The sequence below is a fragment of the Mercenaria mercenaria genome, chromosome 4, assembly GCF_021730395.1.
Source record: "Mercenaria mercenaria strain notata chromosome 4, MADL_Memer_1, whole genome shotgun sequence".
In the NCBI taxonomy this organism is placed as follows: domain Eukaryota; kingdom Metazoa; phylum Mollusca; class Bivalvia; order Venerida; family Veneridae; genus Mercenaria; species Mercenaria mercenaria.
In genome coordinates, this window is record NC_069364.1 from 65,927,727 (window position 1) to 65,942,793 (window position 15,067).

Genomic DNA, 15,067 nt, shown 5'->3' on the forward strand with positions numbered 1-15,067 from the left:
TTGTTCTATTTGCGTACGTCGGAGATTGAAACCGTCCTAGATTTTGCATATTCTTAAAACACATTTACTGATACTGCACTATTAAATGTACCGATCCATATCAGTAAGTATAGATCGAGTAGCTCTATACTACGGTGCCCCTAAAGTGACATGTTACGCACTTTTTTTCCACTTAGGTAATGTGACACTTTTTTTATTTCGTTTAAACGAAATCATTTCGTTTAAACGAATTAGTTATTTCATTTAAACGAATTAGTTATTTCGTTTAAACGAAATAGTTATTTCGTTAAAACGAAATGATTTCGTTTAAGGTAAACGAAATAAAAAAGTCTCACATTACCTAAGTGGAAAAAAAGTGCGTAACATGTCACTTTAGGGGCACCGTACTATACTACCTTAATACTATGGATCAATGTGTCCTGACTTATTAAATACTGTGAATTTTGACGTAAAAATTTCTTTTTTTTAACAACTGCACTTGATTTGAATGTTTTAATTGCATGAATTGTAGCTTAGCTTTAGTAAATATCTAACACGACCAGCAAATAACCTACATACATGTAGAGCAAAATCTATCTCCGGTTATTCTGCAATAAACCACTCGCGTGCAATGACGTCATCCGATCCAGGTGCGTAGCACGGTCGTAAAAAGTAGTTACCATTTTTTCTAACACTTTTGATACTAGTATGTCGTGTTAGAATCGAAATAATAAGTTCCAAAGTGTGATTTATCGTAGAATAACCCGAGTTTTTCATTCTTATGCGAAACAATATATCACTCAGGCCTTCGGCCTTCCGTGATATATTCTTACGCATAAGAACTCAAAACTCGGGTTATTCTACGATAAACTACGTTTGGAAACTTATTATTTCTTATTTAAAAAGGTCATTCAGATTAGTGACCAAATAAATAAACTTGATCTAGTGACTAAATAAATATGCTCGAAAGTCGGAACTCGTGCATGGTGTATTAGTACAAAGTCTGAAAAAAGAAACAGAAACAACATTTTTGTTCAGTATGCTGATTAATATGCTGTTGCATTTTTAAAGTTTTAAAGGACAAAAGTCTATCAAAGAAACGCAAGGCAGTAAATTAACAAACGAACTGGAACTATAACAAGAGCTGTCAGAGGACAGCAACGCTCGACTATTTAACAGTCTTGTCAGTAGAATGAATGTTAAAGTCGAAAAAGGGGTATGATTTTGTATAATTGCAAAACAGGGTTATGATACCTGTACAGTGCATATCAGCTTCTGACAATGGACAATTGTGTGAAGTTTCAATCCATTCCTATTAGACTTGTAGGTACTGAGATACAAGCTTACATACAAAAAATAACCACAAAACCTGCTAAGTAAAGCATGGGACATAATTTTGTAAAAATACAAAGAAGAGTTATGGAACCTGTGCATTGCACAGTGAACAGGCGTGAGAAGTTTCAATTCATTCCTATTAGCAGTACTGAGATATCAGCTTACATACAAATATTTAACGAAAAACTACCAAGTCGAAAAAGGGGGATAATGTTGTAAAGATGCAAAGTAGAATTATGAAACATGTGCACTGCATGTCAAATTATGACAGTGCACAAGTGTGTGAAGTGTCAATCCATTCCCATCAGTGGGTACTGAGATACCAGCTTACATAAAACCCTTAACCAAACATTTCTAAGTCGAAAAAGGGGTATAATTTGTAAACAGAATTATGGAACCTGTGCAGTGTAAGTCAGTTTATCATAGTGAATAAGTGTGTGAAGTTTCAATTCATTCCCACCAGTGGTTCCTGAGATACCGGCTTACATACAAAAACTTAACCAAATCGGGACGCCGACGCCGACGCATAGGCTAGTCCAACAGCTCTACCTATTCTATGAATAGTCGAGCTAAAATGTACCTTATAACTTCTTATATTTTAGAGACGTGTCGATATAATTTCAAAATGGTCACATGAAGAACAAATTGTGGATTACGCTTTTGTATTGTTGTAAACTGACTATAAAGATAAAAAAATCCTTCTAAAAAGGATTGGCTTGGCTATTTGAGGTAGCAGAGTCCAGAGAAGGCAAGTGTGTTCAGGCTAGTAAGTGTCTGTTGCTTGAAAATGTAGTATATGTAAACGATGTCCTGAAAATACAAAGCTTTGCTCAAATGTATAAAGATATTTGTTTGTTAATTTTACACTACCCCTTTACACACTAATGAGATTGGCCACTACATTTGTACATAAGCAGAGAAATTTGCGTCAAAATTTCCACTACGACACCCGTGTGGCAGATTATATTACTTCAATACTGGCTTCTTCTGGTGTATAACACATCATATTCAATGGCTAGACAGTAAACAATTGTTTATTATAGCAAAGTTATGGCCTATCATTAGAGTCTTATTTTTTCTCTTTGGATTTAGCTTCCCGGCTTCTCCTATTACACTGAACTACAAACGGGGATGCAAAATAACCGAAAACAATATAATGGCTTGAAGCTGTATGTAGCACAAATCCAATAACATTGTAGCACTGTACACAATTTGCAACGATAACCAACTGTCTTGTTCAGTAGGCGAAAAATGACATTCTATTTTATTTTAATTGTTTGTTACTTAGTATCAATTACACACACACCATTTACGTGTTACGCGCACTAGCAATTTAGTGTCATTTACAGCTGTAATGTCAATTATAATAGTTGCTAAAAGTGTAAAAATACAATTGTCAAGTCACACACCACTCTAGTTGCTAAGAATAAATTACAGTTTTCATGTCACGCACACCGCTCTTGCTCCTAAGAGTCAGTTACAGCTGTCATATTACGCACACTAGTTATGAAGTGTCGATTACAGTTGTCATGTCACACACACTAGTTACTTTCCAAAGTTCTCTCTCCCATGTGGTTCTAGAAAGTCCAGATCTGCACCGATAGGCGTGATTCTGTGTGGATTTATACTGGTGTGCGACTCCTAAAACGAAATAGATCGACTTTCAATACGAGAAGACTCAAATGATCCGACATGACAAACCAGGATTTGGTGACAGGGTTTTTTAATACATTCAGCAGTCAATAGAATCAAACACTTCAAGCTTTTAATTAGAAAAGTTTACAGTCTTTTGTTCCAGTGGCGTTTTTTGGTAAAAACAAACTTGACTGTACATCTATTGAAAATTGACATACTTCGTTGAAATATGGATATGCTTAAGATGGTGTAATTATATCTAGATTGTGTTAGTACGTTACTAAATCGTTTGTTTACAGGCGAGCAGATGAACGACGGACGAAGGACAAATTTGGCTACAGGTGAGCTAATAGATTAGGCATATACACCTAGAAAGTATGAATGGGGATTAAATTTGGAAAACAATAAAGCTAATGAAGTGTTCAGGACAGGTAAGTAATTTAAAATTCAAACGTTAAGCCATAGGTGAACACCTTGTGGGTTCGAGTATTTTATTGCAATAGATAGCAAACTAGACTGATCTAGTGTAAGATCTGACTGGTCTTCAACCCAGATCATATAAAAAAGACTTTATTCAATGAAATACTCACATGGTAATGTCTTCGAATATGTTCTTTGTCTACAGTATCTGCGACCCCCTTATCTGGTAAATGTCACGTGTGTAAGCCCAGATATTCGGATATTCCTTCAACATTTTCTTGTTACACTGAAAATCAAAGGAAAATTAGACAAGAGTACCGATTGATAAGATTTGAAAACAATGAATTTCTGCTATGTACATTTCATTTCCGTAATATCAAAATTCCATCTTCAAATGATTCATACTTAAGTCATCCAATATAATTGAGATATATATGATACCTTTCAACTGAACTATATAAAGCATAATTTACCTAAATATCTTCTTTTTTTATTTTTTTTTTTTTTCGCTGTTTTCTTTTTTTTGTGTGTGTGTGTTAGACACCAATTACTCGATCCGGCGTTTTTTCAAAAATAACTGTAGAAACATTGCAAAGTGAGCAATGTTATTTATATGAATATTAACGTACCTTAAAATGACCATGATATACCCAGTCAAACCTAACCAGGGTTGTGAACAGTCTTATGTCTGCCTCTGTGAACGTGGTACCTGTCAGATAACGTTGCTTTGACAGAATTTCCTCAACCTAGTGTAGATTCAAATATCTACAGTGTCGTTCGATTAAATTCAGTAAGGATAATTAAATATTGCAAAAGTAACCATTAAAATCTAGAAGTAGCCTTACCTAATTTTTTTATACAAGTTATGTGTGAGAATAAAATGTGAGTGTTTTGTCTTTGAATTCACATTTTCTATTTTGCATAATGTCAAATATATATATTTACAGGTAAAACCAACCTTAGTCTGTGATAGCGTTTAGAAGTTATTACCGGCAGCTTTCTTCCACTATATAAAAACTTAAATTTTGATTTTAAAGGATAATGAAAACTCTTCGGCAGCCTAGTGGTACAGCCCCCGCTTTGAGTGCGTGGGTTCGCTCTCTGGCCAACGTAAAACTTGTACTAGTAGTTTCCTCGCTTGACGCTCTAGATCAAGACAGAAGTCATAGGACTGGTCAGCTTGGTGTCAGTATTATATGAATGATTGGTGTATCATGTCATGTATCTATCTACAACGTGATACGCCTGTGAGACAGCACTATTAAGTTGGGCATTGTGCTCACTGCTACAAGTAGACTCCGTTGTTTATATGACTGAAAAATTCGAACACACATGCACACACACACACAGGCTAGTGACATTTATTTCTCCTCTTTCTAATCTAACTGAGTATCAAATAATGCTTATACTGGAATACAGAAACCGCACGACCAGAAGTCAGCAGACGAATGACAAAATGTGTTTATACCTTATCCAGGTGTTCAAAGAGTCCTGTCACAGCTGTGTTGTAGGCTTCTTGCCCAGTAGCGAACCCGCTCCGATACACACCATTGTTGATATTGCTGCAATATTTATATTCATCAAGTGATTTATTTACTGGTGTAACAAAACTATTTATTATTCATTGAAAGAACCGGTAAACTTTAGTTTAGCTACATGCATGAAAAGAAATATTAAAGATTCTGTTAGCCATTTAAGCAAATTTGTAAATAGAAAATGCTGTCGATAATGACCGTGCATGGGAAAGACAGAAAGGTTACAATACAGTGTGAATACATGTAGCCTCCTTGTACCAATTATCGAACGCTACCATCTCCCGATTGATTTCAATACATCATCGAATTACCGCTCTTTGCAAAGGTACTTTACTAATCTATTGGCATTTTCATTGTTTTTTGCCAGTTTTGAGCAAAGTATTGGTAAGTGTTTTATAGTATATTTTATTCATATCCTTTTCTAACTGACAAAGTACACTGACCTCATAAAATTTACAAGAAAATCTAATTATTTATGTTTTGATATGTTTCCCTTCTGTTAGATCTAACACATACATGTGAACAAATTTTCTCATTTTGATGAGACTATATATAAACTTATGGACTATTTAAATAAATGCATTAAATTTTATTGCCGAAATATTTGTCTGATTTGGGTCATGACACCGTAAAGGCAGTACTGGTGAAAGGTCGAGAATTGGTTCTTTGTAGAATGTGATTATCGATCAAACTTACCTACATGTACATACCTGTATTAGGTCATGTAGTAGAAGTGAACATCCCAAAATAGAATACACAGCTTTGAAAAGGGTCGGTCTACCAATCAATGTCAATATCTTATATTTGACTATTTTTTAACCTAGATAATTACCACAAAATAGTGTAAAACTGGGTCGAGAGATGGTACATGGAGGCTACAGTATACAATGCATCATGTATTTCAGTCGGAAATGATACTAAAGTTCACTTATTGTCTTTGGTACAGCCTTGACTGTATTTAACAAAACCTAATAAGTATAATCAAATTGTGTTTCTGAAAAGGGCTACATTACATGATACTGATTTAAGTCCTATGTCAGGTCCTAGCACAATCCGTGACATGATAAAAACTTCCTTTACTTCCATCACGGGAGACAACTAGCGGTTAAGGACCTTCTTGTCAAGATAAAGCAGTCATTTTGAAGTTGTCAGTAGTTTTTGAGCGGTCGGTATTACCAATGCCATGCTGCTCATGTGCAATTAAAAAAATCTGGTAACGTATATCAGCCAGTAACTTCATTTACGCTGCATCGCGCAGGAATTAAAATTACAAGATGATAATGACAATAGAATATTTTATTCATTCTGGTTCAAACTAGTAATCAAAGCGTAATATACGCAAATCGTTAGCAAATTGAACAAAAACAAGAGCTGTCAGTGGACATCGCGCTCGGCTATCTCAGTGCTTGATAGTATAATATAAGCTATGAGTAAAACTATAACATTACAATAAGACATAATTCAGTTAAAATGCTTGCTAGAGTTGCCTCCTCCTTTAAACAGACTGGGGTCATGATGGTAAACAAGTATGCAAAATATCAAAGCAATATCTCAGTGGACTTTGAAAATATTTGGGGTGGTACGCAAACATTAACATTTGTGTGACGCTCACGCTCACGCCGGGGCGAGTAGGATAGCTCCCCGATTCTTCGAATAGTCGAGCTAAAAATGAATTTACACTCTATGCGTCCCTTAGTAACGGAAATGAAATTTCGCGCATGCTTACTCTACTTTTCAAACAGACATGACAAACAGAATACAAACCATTTTAATGTTATATCATGCTTCAATCTGTTTGGTCAGACTGAGTCTGTATTATGTGATTTAACAAAAATGCTCTCAGACAAGGTGTTACTGCTCTACTGCTAACTTCAATCCGGTGACACAGTGTAATACTTACGGGTAAATCCATGTGTTCAGTTCGTCTATTTTATCTCGCAGACTTTCTGGGTAGAGATCTAAATTTCTCTGTTCTTCTGTCTCACAAAAACTGTTAAATTCACTGTTTAACATCCGGATAATTTCACTTGATTCATTATTTACTATGGTGTTTTTCTCTTTATCCCATAAAACGGGTACTGTATAAGCGCCCGAATAATCTGAAAAAACAAGATATTATGAATCATCTAGAAAATGGCTGCTGTACGCTCTCAGAATCGCTTTAATCTAATATTTGCAGGAAAATGGTCGACTGTTTTAGTAACTTTCGTACATGTTTGAAATACTGTCTTCTTCTAGGACAGAATGATCTAAGGGAAGTTTTAATTCGTGCTTGGTAAAAATCGGACTGTATGCATAAAATTTCACAATCAAGGAGGTAATTGTAGCAGATGAAGGAGATATGTGTTTGTTTGAGATGGGTACAATTTGGAAGCATTTTTAGTCATAATACCAAATTTTAGCATATGTTTTAAGTATTCCATGAGGTATAAGCCTTATTTAAAAATTAGTTTACTATATAATGTAATTTCAATAAACGTTACCTGGATTCGCCTTTCTGTATATTTCGCTCATATATTTGCAACCATTCACTGTATCTAATGTGTTCTTTGGTTTCTGAAGAAATATATACTCAAAAAATAAATGTCATTCAAGTGAACCATAAGTAACCTAAATATCAAATCTCGATAACTGGAACGCTTTCAGGTTAAATAAAACAAACATTCAAATAAACAGAAAGTTGATTTCAATATAACTGATTAATATGGAGACAGAGATATCAAGCTTTAATTTCTATAAATTAATTAATTAATTGATTAAAAGTCTTATTCTTGTTTAAGAAAAATATCACAGACCTCGTCGCTGAAATGCCAGCCTTTTTCTGACAGGAACCAATCTACAACATTGACAGATATGGCGTTCTCTAGTCCCTTCAGTTTACGGACAATCAACGTCCTGTGAGCCCAGGGGCATGCAAGGGATACATATAGGTGGTACCGCCCGGTCTCTGCTTTGAAACCACTCGAGTCGTCAGCTGAAATATTAAAATTGGTATCGGAACACTTTTTGTCTAGGGTATGATATATATAACAGGGTTCATTAGCAGTGCCTTGAAATGCAATGTTGAGTGGACTTCGCCAGGCTTTGATTTCACGAGGCGCTTGTGCAGAATGTGCTCGACCTGGAAAAAATCATGGGAGCTGAATGCATCTGTGCAAATCAGGGTACTGTATTATGACTCTTTTATTATAAAATATACTTAATTCTAGTGCTACTTCAGTCAAATTGTCTATACATGGTTGTGTATACATTAGTGAAATACATGATGTATTCGAGCGTATATACAACTATTGTGCATCTGTCTTTATGCTAAAATGGCCTCGATCAAAATCAATGGGCTTAATCATGTAAATAACAAATGCAGGATCTTGAGCATTACACGGTGTTTGAACGTTCGTGACTGGTATATTTAAAGTACATACCAAAACATATAAGCACCGTATTTATTAAATTTATTTGTATACGTGTAAATAAGTAAACGTTACCGATATATTTGAGTAGATCTGTTTTCTCACCTGAAGACTAACACGACACTGCTATAGTGTGATAGTAGAATGACGTTGGTATAATAGTAGGAACGCGATGGTGTGATTGTAGGATGACTTTGGTGGGCTAGCAGGATGACGTTGGTATGATAGTAGGATTGGGTTTGTATAAAAGTAGGAGGGCGACGGTGTGATAGTAGGAAAACGAAGGTGTGATAGTAAGATGGCGACAGTATGATAATAGGATGGCGATGGTATGATAGTGGATGACGATGGTATGATAGTAGGATGACGATGGTATGATTGTTGGAAGGCGATGATATGATAATAGGATAGCAATGGTATGATAATAGGATGGCGATAATGTTATTGATGTAAGGCGATCGTATGACAGTAGGATGGTGATTGTATGATAGTAGGATGGCGATGGTATGATAGTAGGTTGGCGTGGTATGATAGTAGGATGGCGATGGTATGATAGTAGGATGGTGATTGTATGATAGTAGGATGGCGACGGTATGATAGTAGGTTGGCGAAGTATGATAATAGGATGGCGATGGTATGATAGTAGGATAACGATGGTATGATAGTAGGATGACGATGATATGATTGTTGGAAGGCGATGATACGATAGTAGTATAGCGATAGTATGATAGTAGGATGGCGATTATGTCATTGTTGTAAGGCGAACGTATGATAGTAGGATGGCGATGGAATGATAGTAGGTTGGCGTGGTATGATAGTAGGATGGCGATTGTATGAAAGTATGATGGTGATTGTATGATATTAGGATGGCGATTGTATGATAGTAGGATGGCGTGGTATGATAGTATGATGTTGATTGTATGATAGTAGGATGGTGATTGTATGATAGTAGGATGGCGTGGTATGATAGTAGGATGATGATTGTAAGATAGTAGAATGGCGATGGTATGATAGTAGGATGACGTTGTATGACAGTAGGATGGCGATTGTGTGATAGTAGGGTGGCGATGGTATGATAGTAGGATGGTGATTGTAGGAAAGTAGGATGGCGATGGTATGATAATAGGATGGCGCGGTATGATAGTAGGATGGTGATTGTATGATAGTAGAATGGCGATGGTATGATAGTAGGATGGCGGTGGTATGATAGTAGGATGGTGATTGTATGATAGTAGGATGGTGATTGTATGATAGTAGGATGGTGATTGTATGATAGTAGGACGGCGTCGGTATGATAGTAGGTTGGCGAAGTATGATAATAGGATGGCGATGGTATGATAGTAGGATAACGATGGTATGATAGTAGGATGACGATGATATGATTGTTGGAAGGCGATGATATGATAGTAGTATAGCGATGGTATGATAGTAGGATGGCGATTATGTCATTGTTGTAAGGCGAACGTATGATAGTAGGATGGCGATGGCATGATAGTAGGTTGGCGTGGTATGATAGTAGGATGGCGATTGTATGAAAGTATGATGGTGATTGTATGATATTAGGATGGCGATTGTATGATAGTAGGATGGCGTGGTATGATAGTAGGATGTTGATTGTATGATAGTAGGATGGCGATTGTATGATAGTAGGATGGCGTGGTATGATAGTAGGATGATGATTGTAAGATAGTAGAATGGCGATGGTATGATAGTAGGATGACGTTGTATGACAGTAGGATGGCGATTGTGTGATAGCAGGGTGGCGATGGTATGATAGTAGGATGGTGATTGTAGGAAAGTAGGATGGCGATGGTATGATAGGAGGATGGCGCGGTATGATAGTAGGATGGTGATTGTATGATAGTAGAATGGCGATGGTATGATAGTAGGATGGCGGTGGTATGATAGTAGGATGGTGATTGTATGATAGTAGGATGGCGATGGTATGATAGTAGGATGGCGTGGTGTGATAGTAGGATGCTGATTGTATGATAGTAGGATGGCGATGGTATGATAGTAGAAAGGCGTGGTATGATAGTAGGATGGCGAAAGTATGATAGAAGGATGGCGAGGGTATGATAGTATGATATAGATGGTATGACAGTAGGATGGCGATAATGTCATTGTGGTAAAGCGATAGTATGATAGTAGGATGGCGATTGTATGATAGTAGAACGGCAATGATATGATAGTATGATGGCGTGGTATGAGGATGGTGATTGTATGATAGTAGGATGGTGATGGTATGACAGTAGGATGGCGATGGTGTAATAGTAGGGTGGCGATGGTATGATAGTAGGATGGCGATAGTATGATAGTAGGACGGTGATGGTATGATAGTAAAATGACGATGTGATAGTAAGAAGGCAATGGTGTGATAATAGGAAGGACATGGTATGATAGTAGGATGGTAATGGTATTATAGTAGGATAGCGATGGTACGATAGTAGGATAGCGATGATGTCATTGTTGTTAAGCGATCGTATGATAGTAGGATAGCGTGGTATGATAGTAGGATGGTGATTGTATGACAGTAGGATGGCGATGAAGTCATTGTTGTAAGGCGATGGTATGATAGTAGGATGGTGAATGTAGGATAGTAGGATGGCGATGGTATGATAGTAGGTTGGCGTGGTATAATAGAAGGATGGCGATTGTATGATAGTAGGATTGTGATTGTATAACAGTAGGATGGCGATAGTAGGATGGCGTGGTATGATAGTAGGATGGTGATTGTATGATAGTAGGATGGCGATGGTATGATAGTAGGAAGGCGATGGTATGATAGTAGGATGGTGATTGTATGATAGTAGGATGGCGGTTGTAAGATAGTAGGATGGCGTGGTATGATAGTAGGATGTTGATTATATGATAGAAGGATGGCGATGGTATGATAATAGAAAGGCGTGGTATGATAGTAGGATGGTGATTGTAAGATAGTACGATGGCGATGGAATGATAGTAGGATGTTGATTATATGATAGTAGGATGCCGATGGTATGATAATAGGATGGCGTTGTATGATAGTAGGATGGTGATTGTAAGATAGTAGGATGGCGATGGAATGATAGTAGGATAGCGTGGTATGATAGTAGGATGGTGATTGTAAGATAGTAGGATAGCGATGGAATGATAGTAGGATGGCGTTGTATGATAGTAGGATGGCGGTTGTATAATAGTAGGGTGGCGATGGTATAATAGTAGGATAGTGATTGTATGATAGTAGGACGGCGATGGTATGATAGTAGGATGGCGATGGTATGATAGTAGGATGGCGATGGTATGATAGTAGGATGGTGCGGTATGATAGAAAGGTTGGTGATTGTATGATAGTAGGATGGCGATGGTATGATAGTACGAAGGCGATGGTATGATAGTAGGATGGTGATTGTATGACAGTAGGATGGCGATGGTATGATAGTAGGATGGCGTGGTATGACAGTAGGATGGCGAATGTATGATAGTAGGATGGCGATGGTATGATTGTAGGATAGCGATGGTATGATAGTAGGATGGCGATAATATTATTGTTGTAAGGCGATAGTATGATAGTAGGATGGTGATTGTATGATAGTAGGATGGCGATGATATGATACTAGGATGGCGTGGTATGACAGTAGGATGGTGATTGTATGATAGTAGGATGGCGATGGTATGGTAGTAGGATCGCGATGGTATGGTAGTAGGACGGCGTGGTATGATAGTAGGATGGCGATGGTATTATAGTAGGATGGCGATGGTATGACAGTAGGACGGCAATGGTATGATAGTAGGACGACGATGTGATAGCAGGAAGGCAATGGTGTGATAATAGGAAGGACACGGTATGATAGTAGGATGGTAATGGTATGATAGTAGGTGGCGATGGTATGATAGTAAGATCGCGATGATGTCATTGTTGTAAGGCAATTGTATGATAGTAGGATGGCGTGGTATGATAGTAGGATGATGATTGTATGATAGCAGGACGGCGATGATGTCGTTGTTGTAAGACGATGGCATATTAGTAGGATGGTGATGGTATGATAGAAGGATGACGATGTGATAATAAGAAGGCAATTACACTTGTATGTGATAATAGGAAGGACATGGTATGATAGTAGGATGACTATGATGTGATAGTATGAAGGGGATGATGTGATAATAGGAAGGACAGTGTATGATAGTAGGAAGGCGATGGTATGATAGCAGGAAGGCGATGGTATGATAGTAGGATGGTGATGGAATGATAGTAGGAAAGCGATGGTGTGATAGTAGGATGACGATGGCATGATAGTAAGATGATAGTAGGAATGCGTTGGTGTGATAGTAGACAGGCAGTACTGTGGCAGTAATATGATGTGATAGTAGGAAGGCGATAGTATGATCGTAGGACGGCGATGGTATGATAGTAGGAAGGTGATGGTATGATAGTAGGATAACGGTGATGTGATAGTAGGACGGCGATTGTATAATAGTAGGATGGCGATAGTATGATAGTGGGATGGCGATGTTATGATAGTAGGATGGCGGTGGTATGATAGCTGGATGACGATGATGTGATAGTAGGAAGGCGATGGTATGATAGTAGGAAGGCGATGGTATGATAGTACGATGACGATGATGTGATAATAGGAATGCGATGACATGATAGTAAGATGGCGATATTATGTTAGTAGGATGGCGATTTTGTGATAATAGGAAGGCGATGGTATGTCAGTAAGATGACGATGGTTTGATATCAGGAAAGTGATTGTCGCTACTCACTATCTTGCGCATGAATGGTAATTTAGTTTGGAATCCGGTTTTGTTCATTCCCTGTCACGGACGATGGTAGGATATGAACACAACAGGATTTCGTTATTCAAGATTATTTCATTTCATCATCCAACCTCCTAAGGTCCTATTTTCTTGCATACCAGACTGGGATTTCCGGTATTTTTACCGGTGCTGGAAAAATCCATCTTACACCCCGGGGTGTAAGATGACTCTCGTGCTTTAAATGACGTATTACGAACTACATATATGTAGAAGATTTATGTAGTTATTTATATTTTATTTTGAAAAACGGAATAAAGATCCAATACCTTGACAGTTCCTCTTTGTTCCTGATAGTATATTTCTCGATTCAAAACACGTTATTTTGTCAAAAATTCATAACGTTACGCCGGAACTGATAAAACAAAACCGGAATTAAACATTGTTATTTGTCTTTGAAACGTCATGACGTCTTTCCTGTTTACGGACGTTGATTTCCCGCGCTTTGTTTAAATACGCTGCTATAAGAAATAGTTCTAAAAAGAAAGTCGTTCAGCTGATTTTATTTTTATTATTATATCTTTATATCGGTTTGCAAGAAAAAGATTCTGTCACTGGTTATAGGTGCAGATGGGATATCCGGCTCTCGGGTAACTGTTTAGGCGTTAACTCGGTAGGAACCTCGTTACCGCCTAAACAGTTACCCTCGAGGCCGGAAATTCCCATCTGCACCTACAACCAGTGAAAGAATCTTATAATCGCTAGCATATATAGTCAATGTGCCGTAAATCAACCGCTGATTTTAAATACATAATAGTCGGAATTGACATAGTAGGGCCTAATAGGGAAGACCCGTTACTAGGGAAGACCCGTTACTAGGGAAGACCCGTTACTAATGTTGCGAGAACTTGTGGGTCGACCCTTTTGCCTATTATATGTACAATTGACGTAGTTATCTGTTTATATATGTATATATTGGCAATAAAATATGTTTAAACTAAGGGCCTAATAGTACATAAAATTATATTATTTAGGACTTACCTGTAATCCAGTTCCTGAACTGAGAGTCCCTGCGGATAAATTCACCCGTTTTATTAACATACTTTAAAACTGTTGACATGATCACGGTGTAAATAGTCACGGTTTGTAAAACAGTATTTTGGTTACTAATAAGCTTTGATAATGTGGCAGTCGAGTCCAGTAAGTCCAGAGGTTTTCAAAGATAATCCGTCATAGATTCATTATAAAGCAAATACTGGATTTACCTGTATTGGAAAATAAACAGTGTCGATTGTATTGAGGTCAACTGCCACATTATCAAAGTTTATTAGTATATGGTTATATGCACATTTATCTCTACTAATAATATGGAAAAAGCTAGGACGGTTTCATACTCTGATGCATAAAATTAGAACAATCACAATATCACTAATATTGTTCTATTTGCGTATGTGAGAGCATGAAATCGTCCTAGATTTCTCAAATCTTTAAAAACTGTACTGTTAAAAGTATCGATCCATATTAGTATAAGCATTAAACTAGTCCACTACCTTACTACGGATCAATGCGTTTCACAGCCATTTGTAGGTGTGTAAGGTTATCTACCTATTAAACGGGTAAGACCAGGTGTAATACTGCGAATTTGATTTATTAGGCTTGTTCCTAGACTATGGTATATATTTATATATATATATATTAATTCATATTTCTAATATTATGAATATAGCTAGTCTGTCCTATGCCATTCCGTTTTCTGGGAAAACCTCTAAAATAGTCTGGAATTTTTCACTTAAAATAAAATTTACAAAAGTTGAAATTTTGTACAATGAATTCTTCTTTATCAGCAGTGGCTAATCTATTGATTTATTAACAGCTGCAGTTGATTTAATTGTTTTCACCGCGTTGCTTCAAGCTAATGATCTTAACATTTTTCTTTTCTTTTTTTTTGTATGTAAGCTGGTATCTCAGAACCCGATGACGTTAAATATTGAAATTTCACACACTTATTCGCTATGA

The 15,067-nt window shown here is 37.0% G+C and overlaps 1 protein-coding gene across 1 annotated transcript; it reads right to left on the bottom strand.

The window, feature by feature from the left end:
* Nucleotides 1–2,468: 2,468 nt before the first annotated feature.
* On the bottom strand, nt 2,469–14,568 carry LOC123552022 (glutathionyl-hydroquinone reductase YqjG-like). Its single transcript, XM_045341391.2, is given in 9 exon segments — nt 2,469–2,955; nt 3,540–3,589; nt 3,592–3,655; nt 3,999–4,115; nt 4,838–4,931; nt 6,805–7,003; nt 7,388–7,460; nt 7,700–7,878; nt 14,093–14,568. Coding segments are annotated over 9 exon segments (951 nt in total). The 5' UTR covers nt 14,172–14,568; the 3' UTR covers nt 2,469–2,859.
* Between the last annotated feature and the right edge of the window lie 499 nt (nt 14,569–15,067).